Source organism: Sceloporus occidentalis, unplaced genomic scaffold (assembly GCF_023333645.1).
Source record: "Sceloporus occidentalis isolate IW3139 unplaced genomic scaffold, rSceOcc1.0.p SCAF_2, whole genome shotgun sequence".
Taxonomy (NCBI): Eukaryota; Metazoa; Chordata; class Lepidosauria; order Squamata; family Phrynosomatidae; genus Sceloporus; species Sceloporus occidentalis.
This window is the reverse complement of record NW_028316982.1, coordinates 59,208-76,731: the sequence shown is the minus strand read 5'-3', so window position 1 is coordinate 76,731 and position 17,524 is coordinate 59,208. Positions and strand designations below refer to the sequence as shown.

General features: G+C 51.4%; 1 protein-coding gene and 1 pseudogene across 1 annotated transcript; one reads left to right on the top strand and one right to left on the bottom strand.

The window, feature by feature from the left end:
- Positions 1–263: 263 nt before the first annotated feature.
- Positions 264–1,413, bottom strand: LOC149317813 (sphingomyelin phosphodiesterase 5-like; annotated as a pseudogene).
- Positions 1,414–11,230: 9,817 nt separating this feature from the next.
- Positions 11,231–14,911, top strand: LOC149317812 (uncharacterized). Its single transcript, XM_089507282.1, has 8 exons — positions 11,231–11,306; positions 11,747–11,825; positions 12,859–12,908; positions 13,023–13,104; positions 14,071–14,204; positions 14,299–14,428; positions 14,548–14,717; positions 14,830–14,911. The coding sequence occupies exons 3-8, from the start codon at positions 12,877–12,879 to the stop codon at positions 14,909–14,911; spliced, it is 630 nt and encodes a 209-aa protein (XP_089363408.1). The 5' UTR covers positions 11,231–11,306; positions 11,747–11,825; positions 12,859–12,876.
- Positions 14,912–17,524: the final 2,613 nt, after the last annotated feature.

Below are 17,524 nucleotides of genomic sequence, written 5' to 3'. Positions count from 1 at the left end.
GGAGGAAAGACAGAAAATTTGTCAGGCGAGGGTGATAGAAGATTAAGAGCAGAGGAAGAATCGGGGGGACTATCTCAGAGCGAATAGTGGAAATCTTAGAGATGAAATAATTAGCAAAGTCATTACTTTATGCCCGCCTTGGTCCAATCATGGGACCTAAATGCCATCCAGCTGCCCCTCTGCCCCAAGTCTTGGCCTCCTACTCCCCTGCTACCAAGGGAGTGGAAGAGGAAGCCCTTTGAATCCATTGGGGATCACCACTATCAACAGGATTGCCTCTGCATGGAACGGCCATAAGCAGAGCCAGCAGAAGAGCACAGTGACTGTGCCCAGTGGCATCTAAGGGCCTGGAAGCCGCCACCAATCCTCTTCCCTTCTGGCCGAAGTGGCACGGGGCACACCTCCAGGGTCAGCATTACCTGGGGAACCCAGCGTAGGAAAGGAACTGCTCAGGGGATTGCTGGGGGACGTTCCTTCCTTTGCCAGCTCTATGCCCTCCAACGACTTACCTGTGCACAGAGGAGTCCCTTAGCAGCAAAGGCATCCCCTTTGCTATTGGGGTAGCAGTTGTACTGGGCAGCCAGGATGGGGTAGCGGCTGGCCAGGAAGAGCCCTCTGTTGAATAGCTTCAAGGCAGAGCAGCCCATCAGTCCATAGATGCCCACATCGTAGAGGATGTGTTCATAGCAGGAACCCAGGCTGTTGGTGGCCCGGAGGTCAAAGACCTCCTGTAGGCACACAAAGTCTGCCCCGGCGGGGAACCGGCAGGTGATCTCCCCCAGTGTGTCATCCAGGGGTATCTGAATGGTCACACTGCTTGGGTCATCCCTGGAGAGGCTCTGACAGGTGCGTGGGGGGCTGGACCCCATGGCCCCATAACTTCTTCCCGTCGAGGATCCCAAAGACATTCCTGGGGATCGGCTCACAGGAGTGGGAGCTGCGTCGTGTTGCCTGGGCAAGTCCTTGGGCGATGTGCTTGGCCTGCCATTGGGTCTGGCCCAGGTTGCTGAACTTGGCCAGGCCCTAAGGGAGCAAGCAGACGTTGGAGCTGAGGAAGCCGAAGGCCTGGCTTTGGCCCTCTGGGAGCGGCCATTCCTCCGGGGGAGATTGTCCTGAGGTGTACAGGTAGGCGAAGGGGCGGCGGGCAGCCTGGAGGGGCAGCCAGACCAGGAAAGCCAGGAGGGAGATGGGAGCAGAGAGTAGGAAGGCGGGCAGGATGACCAAGCCCTTGGCCAGAACCCGCAAGGTGTAAGGGGGGCACCGCTTGTTCCGCTGGGCCTGCTACTCCACCGTGGTGCGCTGCAGGGCCAGAAGCTGGTTCAGCAGCCAATACCTGGGGAATAGGATGTCTTGGACCACTGTGTTCATGCTCTCCAAGAATCGACTGGCGTAGGGCAACTCTCGCAGACCCATGATGGAGGGTGGCAGTGGCGATGGAGGAGGCTGCAGTGGGGGTCCCTCCGAGGGCGGCTCAGGGCCACAGAGAGCTCTCAGGATGCTGGGGTCTCCGTCTTGTAGTGCTCTGCCGATGGATGCTGCGGGAAGGAAGAGGGAGGAGTGGAAGCTGAGTTGCTTATTTCCAAGATAACATCTGCGTCCTGGACCAAAAAAAGGGGTGTCTTGACAATCAAGAGTAAGGAGATTTTCCTCCTCAGCCATGAATTTTTTCACCTGTTGGGACATGTGACAATTCATCTGCAGAAAAATGCGCTCGGTTCTTCTGTCCAGGAAAGGGGTAATGAGTCCACCGGGTGACCTTTGACTGGAGAAGGAAATGGCGCAAGGGGCATCTGGCTGCAAGATCTTAACACACACACACACATCAAACACATCTCTGGAAGAAAACCCAGATGATAAATAAGGATGCTCAAAACACAATACAAACCGTCTGAGGAAAAGGTGGTGAGAAGAGAGGAAGGATGAAGAACAGCCAAACAGGAGAAGGTTCCTACGGTGGTGGAAGGGAAAAATGGGGCATCTGAGAAGCGGGCAGAGTGACCATCAAGGCATGCAAAGGTGAGGGTCCTGAGGGTCCCTGTGCAGGAGCAGGGTGACCGTGAGCATGAGGGACGCAGTCAGTGTGTGCAGATGAACACATGTTTTCTAGCCACAAAACATTTTCCACACAAACCATGTGTGCTTTTGTGCAAATGCATTTCCCATACGAAGTCCCAAAGTGGGATCAGTACTTGAAAACTGTGCAGAAACCCTCTTACTCTTAACAAACAGGAGGAGGATCACTTAAATTGGGAAGGACATACATGTAGGTGGGCATACACAAACACACACACCATCCATGCTGCACTGTTTCCATTAACTCTGCAGTACCATTTTTAAAAACTGCTTTTAAAATCATTGTTAATCATAGAATCGTAGAGTTGGAAGAGACCACAAGGGTCATCCAGTCCAACCCCATTCTGCCATGCAGGAAATCCAAATCAAAGCATCCCCATTGAGAGATGGCCATCCAGCCTCTGCTTAAAGACCTCCAAAGAAGGAGACTCCACCACACTCCGAGGAAGGAGTGTGTTCCACTGTCGAACAGCCCTTACTCTCAGGAAGTTCCTCCTAATGTTGAGCTGGAATCTCTTTTCCTGGAGCTTCCATCCATTGCTCCATTGTCTCCTGTTCTCTGGAGTAGCAGAAAACAAACTTGCTCCTTCCTCAATATGACATCCTTTCAAATATTTAAACAGGGCTATCATATCACCTCTTAACCTTCTCTTCTCCAGACTAAACATCCCCAGCTCCCTGAGTCGTTCCTTATAGGGCTTCATGGTTTCCAGACCCTTCACCATTTTTGTCGCCCTCATTTGGACACATGGCTCCAGTTTCTCAATGTCCTTTTTGAATTGTGGTGCCCAGAACTGGACACAATATTCCAGGTGGGGCCTGACCAGAGCAGAATAGAGTGCACTATTACTTCTCTTGATCTAGACACTATACTTTTATTGATGCAGCCTAGAATTGCATTGGCCTTTTTAGCTGCCGCATCACACTGTTGACTCATGTTCAACTTGTGGTCTGCTTGGACTCCCAGATCCCTTTCACATGTAGTTTCATTCAGCCAGATGTCCCCCATAATCCTATATCTGTGCATTTCATTTTTCTGCCCTAAGTGCAATACCTTACATTTCTCTGTGTTGAATTTCATTTTCTTAGCTTTGGCCCAGCTTTCTAGTCTATTCAGGTCATTTTGAACCTTGATCCTGTCCTCTGGAGTATTAACTATTCCTCCTAATTTGGTGTCATCTGCAAATTTGATAAGTATGCTCCCAATTCTGTCATGCAGGTCATTGATAAAGATGTTGAATAGCCCTGGGCCCAGGACAGAGCCCCACTGGACACCCCACTGGTCACTTCTCTCCAGGATGAAAAGGAGCCATTGTTGAGCACCCTTTGGGTTCGTCCGGTCAACCAATTACGAATCTATGTAACAGTTCCTTTGTCTAGCTCACATTTTACAAGCTTGTTTTCAAGAATGTCGTGGGAAACCTTGTCAAAGGCCTTACTGAGATCAAGATATACTACATCCACAGCATTCCCTTCATCTACCAAGATGGTCATTTTATCAAAGAAAGAGATCAGGTTATATATATAATGGTATATTTTAACTTGTTTTGGAAAATATTGTTGGTAGCCTATATCCTTGTGTACAAGTTTACCTCATGTTTAAGTCGAGGGAAGGTTTTAGAGTTAAAATCATGGCTTTTTGATATGATCCAAGGATAAGTCCAAGGTTGAACTTAGGGGCACGGAACAAAGGATGTAAAGGACAAGACAAAAGGAAAACCCCACTTGGCTCCCTCCTTCTCCCTCTCTGGACCTCTCCTGACGGCCGGACACCATTTCCCTGGCGCTGGAGGAGAAGGTTTTATCATTGGATTGAGAAAGGAAGGAACTGACAGGAAATCAGGGCTTCCACCTTTGGGCAAAAGGCAGGGGGTACATGAAGTGATTCATGATAAATAATATGGTAATATAATCTGCCCCACCCAGCCCTGAACACTATTAATGGGGGGAGGGGGGATCTAGTTTTCCAGGGGGGGTCCCAGGAGAGGGCGATCCTGAGGTCCCTTGGGCTCCCTCCTGCACATGGGTGCATTTTGCATCCAGAGATTTGGGGGTTCGCCTTGGGCGGGAGGGAATCATGCAAGAGATACAGAACTCCTTTGGGTCAATGGTCAGGCTGACTCAAACTGTGCCTGTCAGAGAGCCACCGGACTCTCAAGGGTGAAAATACCTGGTGCCACCTCCTTACAGTTGGCACCCCCAGGATCTGAGCCCTGGCCAGGGGGGCTCCAGAGGGCCAGCTGCTGGCCCCCTTCTGTGGGCTTGGCCTGGGCATCCGGGAGGGAGGCTGGCTTGCCCTAATGCTCACAGAGTGTGACCAACCCATCCTAACCCTCATCCAGCACTGCCACTTTGCCATCTCCAGTAGCCCTTCCGCTACTTGGCACTGTGTGGTATAAGGATAGCTTCTGTTTCTGAGCTTCTCATTCACACAACCAGTAGCCCTCTCATTTCTGCAGTTACCCAGTCCAAGTGGCCAGGGAGCTTGCGGGCGGTGGCCGAGGCAGGTGGGCAGAGGGCTTCTTGCAGGAAAGGGGCTTTGGGTGCCAAGGGCAGCAACTTTTATCTCCTCCCCTCCTTTCCTGCCCCCCACCTGCCTTCCCTCCTTTGGGGCCCCTGCATTCATTGAGGGTCAAAGTCTTCCTGGTTTCTCTCATGGATGGATGGAGAGACCAGGTCTCTGCCGTCAAGGAAGTGGTTGATGGATCATGGCTCTGCTTCAGCAACTTTGGAGCCCTCACTGCATTCCCATTTGGCTCCTCAGCACGCACACACAGGGCTCATTCCCACTTGCATTTGAAGCGGTTCGCAAACTGCATGGGCATTGGATTGATTAATCGATTCACTTCAGTGCATAGTTCCCACTATGGAAGCACATACATTCAGGTTGCGATAGAACCGATATGGCTCCTCTTCAGCTGGACAGTACAGAATGGCTAAAAGGTTGTGGTCCACAGCCTGGCCACCCACAGGAGGAGGACTGAAGGAGAGCCCTGAAGCTCCGTCCATCTCTCTGTTCCACAGTGGGTGCCCCCATGAGATGGTGCCCAGCAGCTGAGATCTCTCTCTCACACTCCATGGTCACTGATGCAAGAAATGTGCTCCTGCTCCTGGCACAGGAGGAGACCTATGCGCATGAGGGGCACTTCTTCCTCAGAACCCGTCTTGGAGCTGCCATGACTTTGCTGGGAGTTTCTCTGCCCACAGGAGGAAAGTGGTGATACAGACAGTGCATGGTGGGTGGCTATCCATGAAAGGAGGATGACCATGGACACAGATACTGCTTGACCCCCAATACCCCCCCCCCACACACACACATACACACATCCTGAGTTCCCCTTTCTGCGCGCAAGGACAGGCCATCCCACAGATCTCTCCCTTTAGCTGGCTAGAGAGCCACCCGCGCCCAGCCTGAATTGGACCTGCCTTCACGTCACACTTCAGTTTCCACAGTGGCAGAGTGAGAATGATAGTGATCCATTCCAGCAGGAATGGCAACCAGGATGCTAATCAAGTTCCACATTGCAAGGGTTCTCGCATCATCATCAACATCCTCCCCATAATCCCTGGGGCCATCCCCATAATTGTCCCGGTGGTTAAGACACCTGCTTCCCTTTCCACCTGGGATGAGGCAGGCACCACGCTTCCAGGTCAGAGGCAAGCTCCCTCCAAACCGCTGAAGAAACCAAGCCCCCCGAGGCGCTCCTGGACTGGGGCCTCAGTGGTCTGGAATGCACAGAATTAGGAGGACATAGATTCAACTTGGTATTCAAAGGGATCTTGTATTTGAAAGTAATCAGTTAGTCTCAAAGGTGCTGCAGGATCCCTTTGTATATTCATTTTCCAGACTAACATGGCTGATATATTAGAGTTGCTATATAAGGTGACATATATATCAGAAGAAGACTAGGACTGGAGATGGAAGAACTAGAGAAGATCATAAGAAGCAAAAGTATGACACTGAACATTAAGGATCGTGCAAGCCATTGTATTCCCCCCCATCACCATCTGGGGATGTGAGAGCCAGACAAGGGAAAAAGTAGGCCGGAAGACAATCCGTTCCTTTGAGATGTGGTGCCAGAGGAGACTGTGGAGGATACAGCCCAAAAGACAAATAAATGGGTCCTTGAACAGATCAAGCCAAGACCATGGAACGGAGGCTGTCGTATTTCAGCCACATCAACAGAAGGCAGGACTCAGCAGCAAAGGCAATAATGCCAGGAAAGGGGGAGGGAAGCGGGAAAAGAGGAAGGCCGCGCACTGGATGGCTGGAATCAACCAGGGAGGTCAAGGGCTTCAGTCCACAAGAGCTAAGCAAAGTAGTGGAGGCCAGGGGACTTGGAAGGGCCTCATCCACAGGGTCACCCTGAGTCAAAGCAGACTCAAAGGCAGGTCACAACAACAACAAGATGAGAGCTGGCAAAAGAGCAGTCAGCAGCTGTTTCTTTGAAGCCTAGCTCCGAAGAGGTGGAAAGGACCCCAAAAGCAATCTAGGCTAACCCTCAGCAAAGGCACCCCAAGAGATGGCCATCCAACCCCTGGCGGAGAGAACTGTGCCCCTTCCTTCTGAGGCCATCCATTCCACAGTCAAGTAGCCCTCTTACCCTCAGGAAGCTCTACCTGGTCTTTAAGGATCCTTTCTTGTCACCTGAATCCACTGATTTTAAATGTTGATCACGGACGGCCTCAGAACTCCTTACAAATGCTATCAGGGCCTCTCCGCTCCCATGTTTCCTCATCAAATACTACTCAGTTAATGCCTCAATTGAAGGGCACTGAGGCCTCAGGGAGGTTTATTATGGAGGGAATATCACTATATGTGCAGGGAATATTGTTATATCTGGCGGGAAAGCCTATGGAAGCATGAGCTGTCATTCTGGAGCATGATCTAGGCAAAGGAGCAAGGCCCAGAGAACCCTCTAGCCTTGTTTTCCCTCACAAAGGTTCTGTAACTGCTCTGGAACCTTACTGACTCCATTCTGGAACCCAGCTGAGGCCCTGCTGAGGCTGTTGGTTGCTGGAGGCCAGAGGCTGCTTTCTGTGAGGCTCCTTGGCCTGGACTCAGGTTTCAGGCCCTCCTCCATTGACCATGCCTGGCTTCAAAGACCGCATCAAAGTGAGTGAGGGCCGAAGGGCAGAGGCCAAGCGGTGGGAGGACAGTCATGGCGCCCCTTCTTCTTCTCCCCTGGCTCTCCTTCATCGCATCTCTCCTTTGCTTCCAGGCCTTCAGGAAACATATCAAGCCTCCTACACGGATCAAGCCTGACCCCAAGGGCTGCTTCGAAGTGAGTGAGGGCCGAAGGGCAGAGGCCAAGCGGTGGGAGGACAGTCAGGGCGCCCCTTCTTCTTCTCCCCTGGCTCTCCTTCATCGCATCTCTCCTTTGCTTCCAGGCCGCCGGGGAACATATCAAGCCTCCTACACAGACCAAGCCTGAGTCCAAGGGCTGCTTCAAAGTGAGTGAGGGCCGAAGGGCAGAGGCCAAGCGGTGGGAGGACAGCCAGAGCGCCCCTTATTCTTCTCCCCTGGCTCTCCTTCATCGCCTCTCTTCTTTGCTTCCAGGCCATCAGGGAACATATCAAGCGTCCTACATGGATGAAGCCTGACCCCAAGGGCTTCGTCAGAGTGAGTGAGGGCCGAAGGGCAGAGGCCAAGCGGTGGGAGGACAGCCAGGGCGCCCCTTCTTCTTCTCCCCTGGCTCTCCATCATCTCTTTCCTTTGCTTCCAGGCTGCCGCGAAACCTTTCCTTTGGATGTTGCCATGCGTTAAGCGCCAAAAGGAGGAGGACGATTGTCCAGGGTAAGGCCCCATTTCCTTCCTTGCTTGCTTGCTTCCTGTCCTCTGTCTGTCTGTCTTTCTTTCTTTCCTTCCTTCCTTGTTTTACCTTCCTTCCTTCCTTTTGGGGCATACTAAAACAAATGAGTGTACACTCGTCCCCCGGGTTACGAAATTAATTCGTTCCGGCGCCATTTTCGTAACCCGGAAGTTTTTCGTTAGCCGAATTCCCATAGGCGCTAATGGGGAAAAGCCGCGGCTCCGCCGCGGCTCCATTTTAAAAAGCGCCGGCTTTTTTTCGCAACCCAGGTAAACCTTCGTAACCCGGAAATAATTAATTAAAAGAATTTTTTTCGTAACCCGGAAATTTCGTATCGCGGCGCGTTCGTATCCCGGGGTAAGAGTGTACTGTATTTGTCCAGAGAGAAACCATGCCTTCCATAGAGAACTGTTACAATATACTTGCCCATTGCAAGTACTCTTCAATGATTCTCTGTTGGCGGCCAAATATGGTTTCCCTATGGGAAGATATCTCCCAATGACTCCCTATGTGTCAGTATGGTTTCTTTATGGGCAGGTGTTCCCCAGTGATTCCCAATGGGCAAATATTCACCATTGATTCTCTATGGGCAAGAATGGTTTCTCTGTGAGCAAGGAAATAATAATATCATCATCGTCAATAATAATACCAATCTCCTTCTCCTGTCCCTCTCTCAGTCTCCCAGAAGTCAAGATCAGCTATGTTGACGAGGACATCCCTGAGTCACTTGCATCGCGGAGTTGTATCTCTTTAACGGTAAGGAAAGATAGGCAACCCCCCACCTTTTCCTCCCCTTTCCTGCCCAAATTCTGTCCAAATTCATTCTTCTTTTATCTTCATAGGATAGCAGGTGAATAGACATTTCAACTCATGGGTAACAAAGGGGCAAAACTGGGGGTGGACGCGTCTCCCTTCTCCCCCTTTTTAGGGAAAGGCGTTTAGCCTCAGGGCCAAACCAAGACCATCCCCAGGACTTTCTTTTATTTCCCTCCTTTTGTAGGATTCGGAGAGCGATGGCTGTCCGGCAGAAGCTGATCTTGGGCCCAAGTCAGACAGGTAAGGTCTTCTCCGTTTGGGTCCTGGATGGGGACCGAATGACCGGTGCATGAAGAAGTCTCCGCAAGTGGTCTTTCCACTTTGTTCCATGGCCTTTTCCTGTCTTTCTTTCTTTCCTTCCTTCTTTCCTTTTTTTTTTCTGTCTTTCCTTTCTTCCTTGTTTCTTTCCCTTTCCCTTCCATCCTTATCTTTCTCCCTTCCCTTCCCTTCCTTCTTTCCCTCTTTCTTCCTACTGGGACTGAGAGGGTGATGATGATGATGATGATGATGATGATATCATATTTCTGTCTGTCTTTCAGTTTGGAGGGGATCCCTGAGATGCTTGAGGCAGAAAGCCTTCCCTCTTTGCTGGTAATGTATTAGCGTCCTTTCCGCCCTTTTCCCTCTTATTGGAGGACTGTCCAAACTCATTCTTTTTTTCCCTTCATAGGAAAACAATGAAGACAAGGAAGCTGCAGGGAAAGGAAAAGATGGAGAGGAGGTGAAAAACTCTTTGGACTCATGGCTAACAAAAGGGCGAAACTGGGGGGAGAGGCTTTTAGGGTCAGGGCCAGTCCAAGGCCATCCCTTGTGCCCCATGGTCTGTCTTTCACTTCTCTTTATTTGTAGGATTTGGACAGCCATGATCCCTGTCCGGCGGAGGCAGAACCTAATCCTGTGCCCGCTTCCACATTGGACAGGTAGGTCCTTATGTGCCGGGAAGTGGCCTTTCTGGAGAATCACCCTGGCCCCAGTTATTTCATGGTCTTTTTCCTTCCTACCTACCTACCTACCTACCTTCCTTTTTTCTTTCCTTCCATCCTTTCCCTTTCCTTCTCCTCCTTCCTCTTTTCCTTCCTTCTTTTTTAATAGTAATAAATAATCATTTTTATTTGTATACCGCTTTTCCTTCAGATCAAAGCGGTTCACAACATACAAGCTACATGTCACATGCTATAGCAATAAAATACATCAACACTGACATCAGCGATCTCATATAATTCAACAAAATTCCCCAAAACCAATGTACAAAGCAGTCAAAGCCATCAGTTGAGGCCTGTTGCCGCTGGCCTGCCTCTCTCCCCCTGAAGATGGCGGTCGGAAGGAGGGCTCTTGGTCTTTCCAGGCGAGGCCTGTTGCCGCTGGCCTGCCTCTCTCCCCCTGAAGATGGCGGTCGGAAGGAGGGCTCTTGGTCTTTCCAGGCGAGGCCTGTTGCCGCTGGCCTGCCTCTCTCCCCCTGAAGGTGGCGGTCGGAAGGAGGGCTCTTGGTCTTTCCAGGCGAGGCCTGTTGCCGCTGGCCTGCCTCTCTCCCCCTGAAGGTGGCGGTCGGAAGGAGGGCTCTTGGTCTTTCCAGGCGAGGCCTGTTGCCGCTGGCCTGCCTCTCTCCCCCTGAAGGTGGCGGTCGGAAGGAGGGCTCTTGGTCTTTCCAGGCGAGGCCTGTTGCCGCTGGCCTGCCTCTCTCCCCCTGAAGGTGGCGGTCGGAAGGAGGGCTCTTGGTCTTTCCAGGCGAGGCCTGTTGCCGCTGGCCTGCCTCTCTCCCCCTGAAGGTGGCGGTCGGAAGGAGGGCTCTTGGTCTTTCCAGGCGAGGCCTGTTGCCGCTGGCCTGCCTCTCTCCCCCTGAAGGTGGCGGTCGGAAGGAGGGCTCTTGGTCTTTCCAGGCGAGGCCTGTTGCCGCTGGCCTGCCTCTCTCCCCCTGAAGGTGGCGGTCGGAAGGAGGGCTCTTGGTCTTTCCAGGCGAGGCCTGTTGCCGCTGGCCTGCCTCTCTCCCCCTGAAGGTGGCGGTCGGAAGGAGGGCTCTTGGTCTTTCCAGGCGAGGCCTGTTGCCGCTGGCCTGCCTCTCTCCCCCTGAAGGTGGCGGTCGGAAGGAGGGCTCTTGGTCTTTCCAGGCGAGGCCTGTTGCCGCTGGCCTGCCTCTCTCCCCCTGAAGGTGGCGGTCGGAAGGAGGGCTCTTGGTCTTTCCAGGCGAGGCCTGTTGCCGCTGGCCTGCCTCTCTCCCCCTGAAGGTGGCGGTCGGAAGGAGGGCTCTTGGTCTTTCCAGGCGAGGCCTGTTGCCGCTGGCCTGCCTCTCTCCCCCTGAAGGTGGCGGTCGGAAGGAGGGCTCTTGGTCTTTCCAGGCGAGGCCTGTTGCCGCTGGCCTGCCTCTCTCCCCCTGAAGGTGGCGGTCGGAAGGAGGGCTCTTGGTCTTTCCAGGCGAGGCCTGTTGCCGCTGGCCTGCCTCTCTCCCCCTGAAGGTGGCGGTCGGAAGGAGGGCTGTTGGTCTTTCCAGGCGAGGCCTGTTGCCGCTGGCCTGCCTCTCTCCCCCTGAAGGTGGCGGTCGGAAGGAGGGCTGTTGGTCTTTCAGTCGAGCCCTGTTGCCGCTGGCCTGCCTCTCTCCCCCTCAAGATGGTGATTGGAAGGAGGGCTCTTTTTACCCTACTTCCTTTCATTCCTCCCTCCGTCTTACTTTCCTTCCTTTCCCCTCCCTTTCTTTTCTACCTCTTCCCTCGCTCCCTTTCTTTTCCCCACTCCCTCCCTTCCCCTCTTTCTCTTTCTTTTTCTTCCCTTTACCCTTCCCTTTCTTCCCTTCCTTTCTTTTCCTTTCGTTTCCATCGCTTTCTTTTCCTTCAATCCTCCTCTCCCTCCCTCCTTTCTTCCACCTTCCTTTCTTCCCTCTCTTTCTCTCTATTTCCCCTTCTCTCCTTCCTTCCCTCTTTCTTTCTTTCTTTCTTTGTTTCTTTCTTTCTATCCTTCCTTCCTTCCTTTCCTCTTTCTTCCTTCTGTGACTGAGCGATAATAATAATAGTAATAATAATAATAATAATTATCTTTCCCTGTCCTTATTTCAGTTTGCCACAACCGCAGGTGACCGATGCAGAGGAGGCCAGCCCTGAAACGCTTGGAGCAGAGAGCCTTTCCTCTTCGACGGTAATTAAAGAGTCATTCCCCCTTTTCTATCCAAATTCTGTCCAAATGTATTTTTCTTTTGTCTCCATAAGATGACGATGAAGGTAGATGAAGTTAAGGAAGCACCGTCAGGACCCACAGGGAAAGAAAAAGATGGGGAGGAGGAGAATCATAGAATCCTAGAGTTGGGAGAGACCCCAAGAAGGGTCCTGATCCCATCCAACCCCCTTCTTCTGCTGTGCAGGAACTCTCTATCAAAGCAGGCCCATTGACATACAGATGGCCATCCAGCCTCTGTTTAAAGACCTCTAAGGAAGGAGACTCCACCATAATTTCTGAGGAAGGAATGTATTCCACTGTCGAACAACCCTTACTCTCAGGAAGGTCCTCCTAATGTTGAGCTGGAATCTCTTTTCCTGGAGCTTCCATCCATTGCTCCATTGTCTCCTGTTCTCTGGAGCAGCAGAAAACAAGCTTCCTCCCTCCTCAATATGGCATCCCTTCAAATATTTAAACAGGGCTCTCACCATATCACCTCTTAACCTTCTCTTCTCCAGGCTAAACATCCCCAGCAGTTCCCTAAGTCTTTCCTCATAGGGCTTCATGGTTTCCAGACTCTTCACATTTTAGTCTCCCTCCTTTGGACACATGGCTCCAGTTTCTCAACATCCTTTTTGAATTGTGTTGTCCAGAACTGGACACAGGATCATTCCATTTGGGGCCTGACCAATGCAGAATAGAGTGACACTATTACTTCACTTGATCTAGACACTATACTTCTACTGATGCAGCCTAGGGCCGCATTGGCCTTTTGAGCTGCCGCATCACACTGTAGACTCATGTTCAATTTGTGATATACTTGGACTACTAGATCCCTTTAACACATTCATCCAGGTGAACCCTGTAATCCTATATCTATGTGTTTTATTTTTCCAGCCTAAAGCCCTCTGAAGAACTCTTTCAACTCATGGGAAACGAAAGGGCCACCCCAAGAACCTCCCCTTGAACCCCATGTTCTCCCTCTCACTTCTCTCCCCCCTCTGTTTGTTTATAGGATTCAGAGGCCGGTTCCATGGAGGCTGATCCTAGGCCCAGGTCAGACAGGTAAGTTCTTCTGTCCAAACGGCCAAATGACGGGTGCATGATGATGTCCCTGCAAGCGGCCTTTCCTTGGCTTCATCCTGTTTTGTTTCATGGCCTTTTCCTGCTCCGTTTCAGGGTCCCAGAGCCTCAGGGGAGACCCTCTGATGAAAAGCGCAGTGATCAGCAGTTTGATGGACATGAATTTCACTCTTCCCCGGTAAGGAAAGAAGGAGACTTTTTAAGAAACATTTGCTTATTTCACTGTCTGCATCCCCCTCTTTTACTTATCCTTGTGTTTACAATCTTTCAACTTCCTACCCAACGCCTCATAATGCCCTCTGATATTCTGAAGGCTATGCCTTGTAGTATCATTGGTTCCACATGAACCAAAAGAAAGCGGTGATGGTCAGTAGCCTTGACCAGTCTTGTCAGCCTCTCTGTCATGTCACGGATCTTTGCCCCACGGAGACTCTTCTCAGCCCCACGGACCCCTGGTTCATTGCCACTCAGCAAGGAGTCCCCACTATGACCACCACAGGCTGCCTCCTCCTCCTCCGAGGCTGAGCAGCGGCTGTTCCCTTTGGTGCTACTCCCAGGGTCCCCTGCTCTGTCCCTGAATCCTGTCCCTGCTGCTCTTTCTCATCATCCTTCATAACAGAGAGAGAAACTGGTGTTTTCCAAACCCTCTCATTTCGGGTCCATTCTGAACCTCTTAACTGTCTGTAAGGAAACCAGGGACAGAGGATCCCCTCTTCAGCTAATTCCTCTCTGGTTTGGATTTTCTATATTCCTTCATTGGGGTTTTTGTTAACATTTCTTTATTACAAGTCAGCCATGTTTTGGAAGTTAGGCTCCTCTCCTTAAAAACGCCGCATGGCTGGACTCTCGCTTTGGGGTTTTCGGAAACAGTTTGCTTTGACACTTCCTCCAAGTCCTCTGCAGTGGCTTCCTAATATAATGGTCTGGGAATTCTTTATGCACCTTGTCTTTCTGAGACCAGAGGTAAGCGTGGAAACCGAAATGAACATTAAAACCTTCGAGAGACAATAGCTTTTCCCCTCTTTTTAGAGTTCTCCAACCCCAAATCCACATTAAAGAGCAGGACACATTCCCAAGGCTTGTCACATACGGCAACAAGTGGGAGTCACCTCCTTTTTCCTGCTGTCTTTTTCTCTCTTGACAGACAGACGTTACCTTCCATCAGATGTGCAAGAAATTCACCAAATTACCCAAAGAACAGAAGTGTTATTTTGCAGACTTTTTTGCACAGAAGCACTTGGACTCGATTCTGGAGCATTTCCTGGAAACGGAAGAAATGTAAGTGGATTCCTCCTCCCAGGAGCACCCCATTTCCCTCCCAGGGGCTGGGGGTCCGGCAGGGATGCCATTGGCTCTCCTTCCCTTTCTCTAGGGCCTGTGATCAGCTCGTGTATGCTGTCTTGCGTTCACCCAAGTGCAACCTAGACATGTGTATGAATGAATTCATCATCAAAGTGAATGAATATCAGCTGGAGTACAGCAAGGAACTGCCTTTGGCTAAGGTATGGGTCTGACCCTCGCATGGCCCATCCGCAAGGCAGGAAACCCAAGGTAGTTCCCCATCTGCGGGTGACCCTCCCTCCTTCCGGGTTGTTTACCAAAAACCTGTTTCTTTCCTCAGGTGAAGGCGCTCAGAGGAATCAAGGCCATTGTAGAGGACCTCGACAATGTCAAGGGCCTGAAGTTCTGGCTGCAGTACCACTTGGTGACCCAGGCCAACTTCTTGGTCAGCCAGTTCCAACCGAAGGAGGAGGGGAGCAGCAGGACGCTCAAAACGTACCTGGTCCCAGGGTCAGTTTGGTGCAAGGCAGGGCTGGGGCAGGAGTAGCCAGTGGGATGGATGCGGGGATACAAACCAGCCCTGAACCAACCCTCTTTTCTGTCCCCTCTCTCTTTCTTGCAGGGAAGCCATTGATATCTTGGCAATTCTGCTCCAGAGGCTGAGTCTGGTGCAACGCATGAAGCGCACGCTCTCCTATGTATGAATGCCATGAGGCTGGGTTCCCTCCATCTCTCTCTTTCTCTGTGGGATGGCTTTCCCTTCTAAAGGGAAGACTCACGACTAAAAGGCATCTCTCCTTCCCCCACAGGACTGAACGACCTTCACTTCCACCTGCACCGTGGCTCCGCCCAAAAGGACCTCCATCCCCAGCCTCCGGCCAAGGTGTGAGAAGTCCCAGAAGATTCCCCTCCGGACCCCCTGCTGCCTCTGAGCGAAGGCAAGGATGCCATCGTGCGGCCTTCCCACAGTGCCACCACTCGGACGCTGGGTGCAGACATTTCCCTGTTTGGGGCGGGACAATCCCAGTTCCCCCCAGGGTTAAAATGTCCCATCGAGGCCAAGCCGCATGTCCCAGGTTCCAGTGGCGGTGAGCAGTAGCAGCCAAAGCCCCGTCTGGATGGAGCTCTGGGGCTTTGAGCGCTGGCTGGGTTCAGATCCCTGCTCTGCCAAGCAAGGAAGCCAGAGGGAGGAAGTGAGGAAGGAAGAGACGACTACATCTCCCAGCAGCCCCTGCCCATCACCCTCTTTCTGCCACGACTGGTCAGTCGGCCAGGCTCCCTGAAGCGCCTCCTTCCTCCCCTTCCCCCTCTTCCTTCCTCTCCTTTCTCCCCTTCCCCCTCTTCCTTCCTCTCCTTCCTTTCCGTTCCCTCTTTCCTCCCCCTCTTTTCCATTCCCTCTTTCCTCCCCTTCATCTCCTTATTCCTCCTCCGTCCCTTTTCCTCCCCTTCCTCCTCTTTCCTCTCTTTTGTCCTTGCCTCTTTCTATTTCCTCTCCTTCCCTTCCTTCCTTCCTCCCTCCCTCCCTCCCTCCCTTCCTTTCTTTTTCTTTCATTCCCTTTTCCTTTCCTTCACCCCTTTCTTCCTTCTTCCCTCCCTCCCTCCTTCTCTCTCTTTCTTTCCCTTCCCCCTTTATTTCAGTTCCCGCCCTTTCCTCTTTCTTTTCTTTTTCCTCTTTCTTGCTGTCCTTCCTTCCTTCCTTCCTTCCTTCCTTCCTTCCTTCCTTCTTTCCTTCTTTCTTTCCTTCACTCTTTCTTTCCTTCCTTCCTTCTGTTACATGGATTTGTAATTGGTTGACCAGCTGAACCCAAAGGCTGCTCAGCCATGGCTCCTTTTCATCCTGGAGAAAAGTGACCAGTGGGGTGTTTAGTGAGGCTCTGTCCTGGGACCAGGGCTATTCAACATAAACAACAACAACAACAATAATAAATATTTATATCCCTCCTCTTCCGCTTTGAGGATGGAGGCGGCTAACAAGCAGAGTTAATACAGTATACAACAATAAAAACAACAAGCCCCAGAAGACCCCGGCGCAAGCCTCCCTCCCAACTATAAAATCAGACAGTAAAACAGGGTTAAAAAGTATCTAACGATACATCGAAATTAAAGACAAGCCACAACTAAGAAAAATAATAAGAGGAGGGGGATTCAGTTGGTCCTGGACCTTATCCATCGGGGAAGGCCTGCCGGAAGAGGAAGGTTTTTGTCGCCTTTTAAAAAGCCTCTCTTCCGGAGGTCATTCCAGGTTTTTGGAGCGGAGGCAGAGAAGGCCCTCCGGGAATTTCACCGCCAGCCTGGTCTTTCTAGATTGCAAGGGGCTTTTCCCGGAGGATTGGAGTGTGTGGGAAGGATTGTATGGGAAGAGGCAGCGTTCCTTCAAGGAGACTAGACCCAGGCCATGTAGGGCTTTGTAGGTGGTAACCAACTCCTTGTACTGAGCCCGGAAGCTAATAGGCAGCCAATGTCGTGACTTTAAAATAGGTGTAATGTGGTCGCACTTGGATTTTCTGGCGACCAGTCTGGCTGCCATGTTTTGTATCCGTTGGAGCTTCCGGACATGGCACAAAGGTTGCCCCGTGTAGAGCGCATTGCAGAAGTCAAGGCGAGAGGTTACTAGAGCATCTATGACCGTTTCTAGGTCCCGCTGCTCCAGGGAGGGGCGCAACTGGCGCATCAGCCGAAGCCGATAGCAGGCACTCCTGGCTGTCGCATCAATCTGAGAAGACAGTTGAAGCAACGAATCCAGGAGACCCTACAAGCTGCGGACGCAGTATTTCAGGGGAAGTGTAACCCCATCTAGAACTGGCGAACATATCTGCGTACCCGGATTGGGGTTACCTATCAGGAGTACCTCTGTTTTATTGGGATTCAGCTGAAGTCTATTTTCCCTCATCCAATCCATTTCTGACCTCAGGCAGTCGTTCAGGGGGAGATGCCCTCCTTGGTCACTGAAACAGTCCAAGACATAGAGAGATAGATCTGGGTATCATCAGTGTACTTATAACCCCGCGCCCCATGTCTCTGGATGACCTCTCCCAGTGGCTCCATGTCAATGTTAAAGAGCATGGCGCCCTGAGGGACACCAGATGTCAGCTCTCATGGAGGAGCAGCTGTCTCCATCTTTATCAATGACTTGGATGACAGAATTAGGGGCATACTTATCAAATTAGGAGGAATAGCTAATACTCCAGAGGACAGGATCAAAATTCAAAATGACCTGAATAGACTAGAAAGCTGGCCCCAAGCTAACAAAATGAAATTTAACTTGGAAAATGTAAGGTACTTAGGGCAGAAAAATGAAACGCACAGATATAGGATTA

Excerpts from the sequence above, each read along its gene's own strand:
- LOC149317812 (XM_089507282.1), top strand. The coding sequence starts at position 12,877 with ATGGAGGCTGATCCTAGGCCCAGGTCAGACAG. Across the intron at positions 14,205-14,298 it reads TTCCTGGAAACGGAAGAAAT|GGCCTGTGATCAGCTCGTGT; the intron begins GTAAGTGGATTC and ends CCCTTTCTCTAG. Across the intron at positions 14,429-14,547 it reads AGGAACTGCCTTTGGCTAAG|GTGAAGGCGCTCAGAGGAAT; the intron begins GTATGGGTCTGA and ends TTCTTTCCTCAG.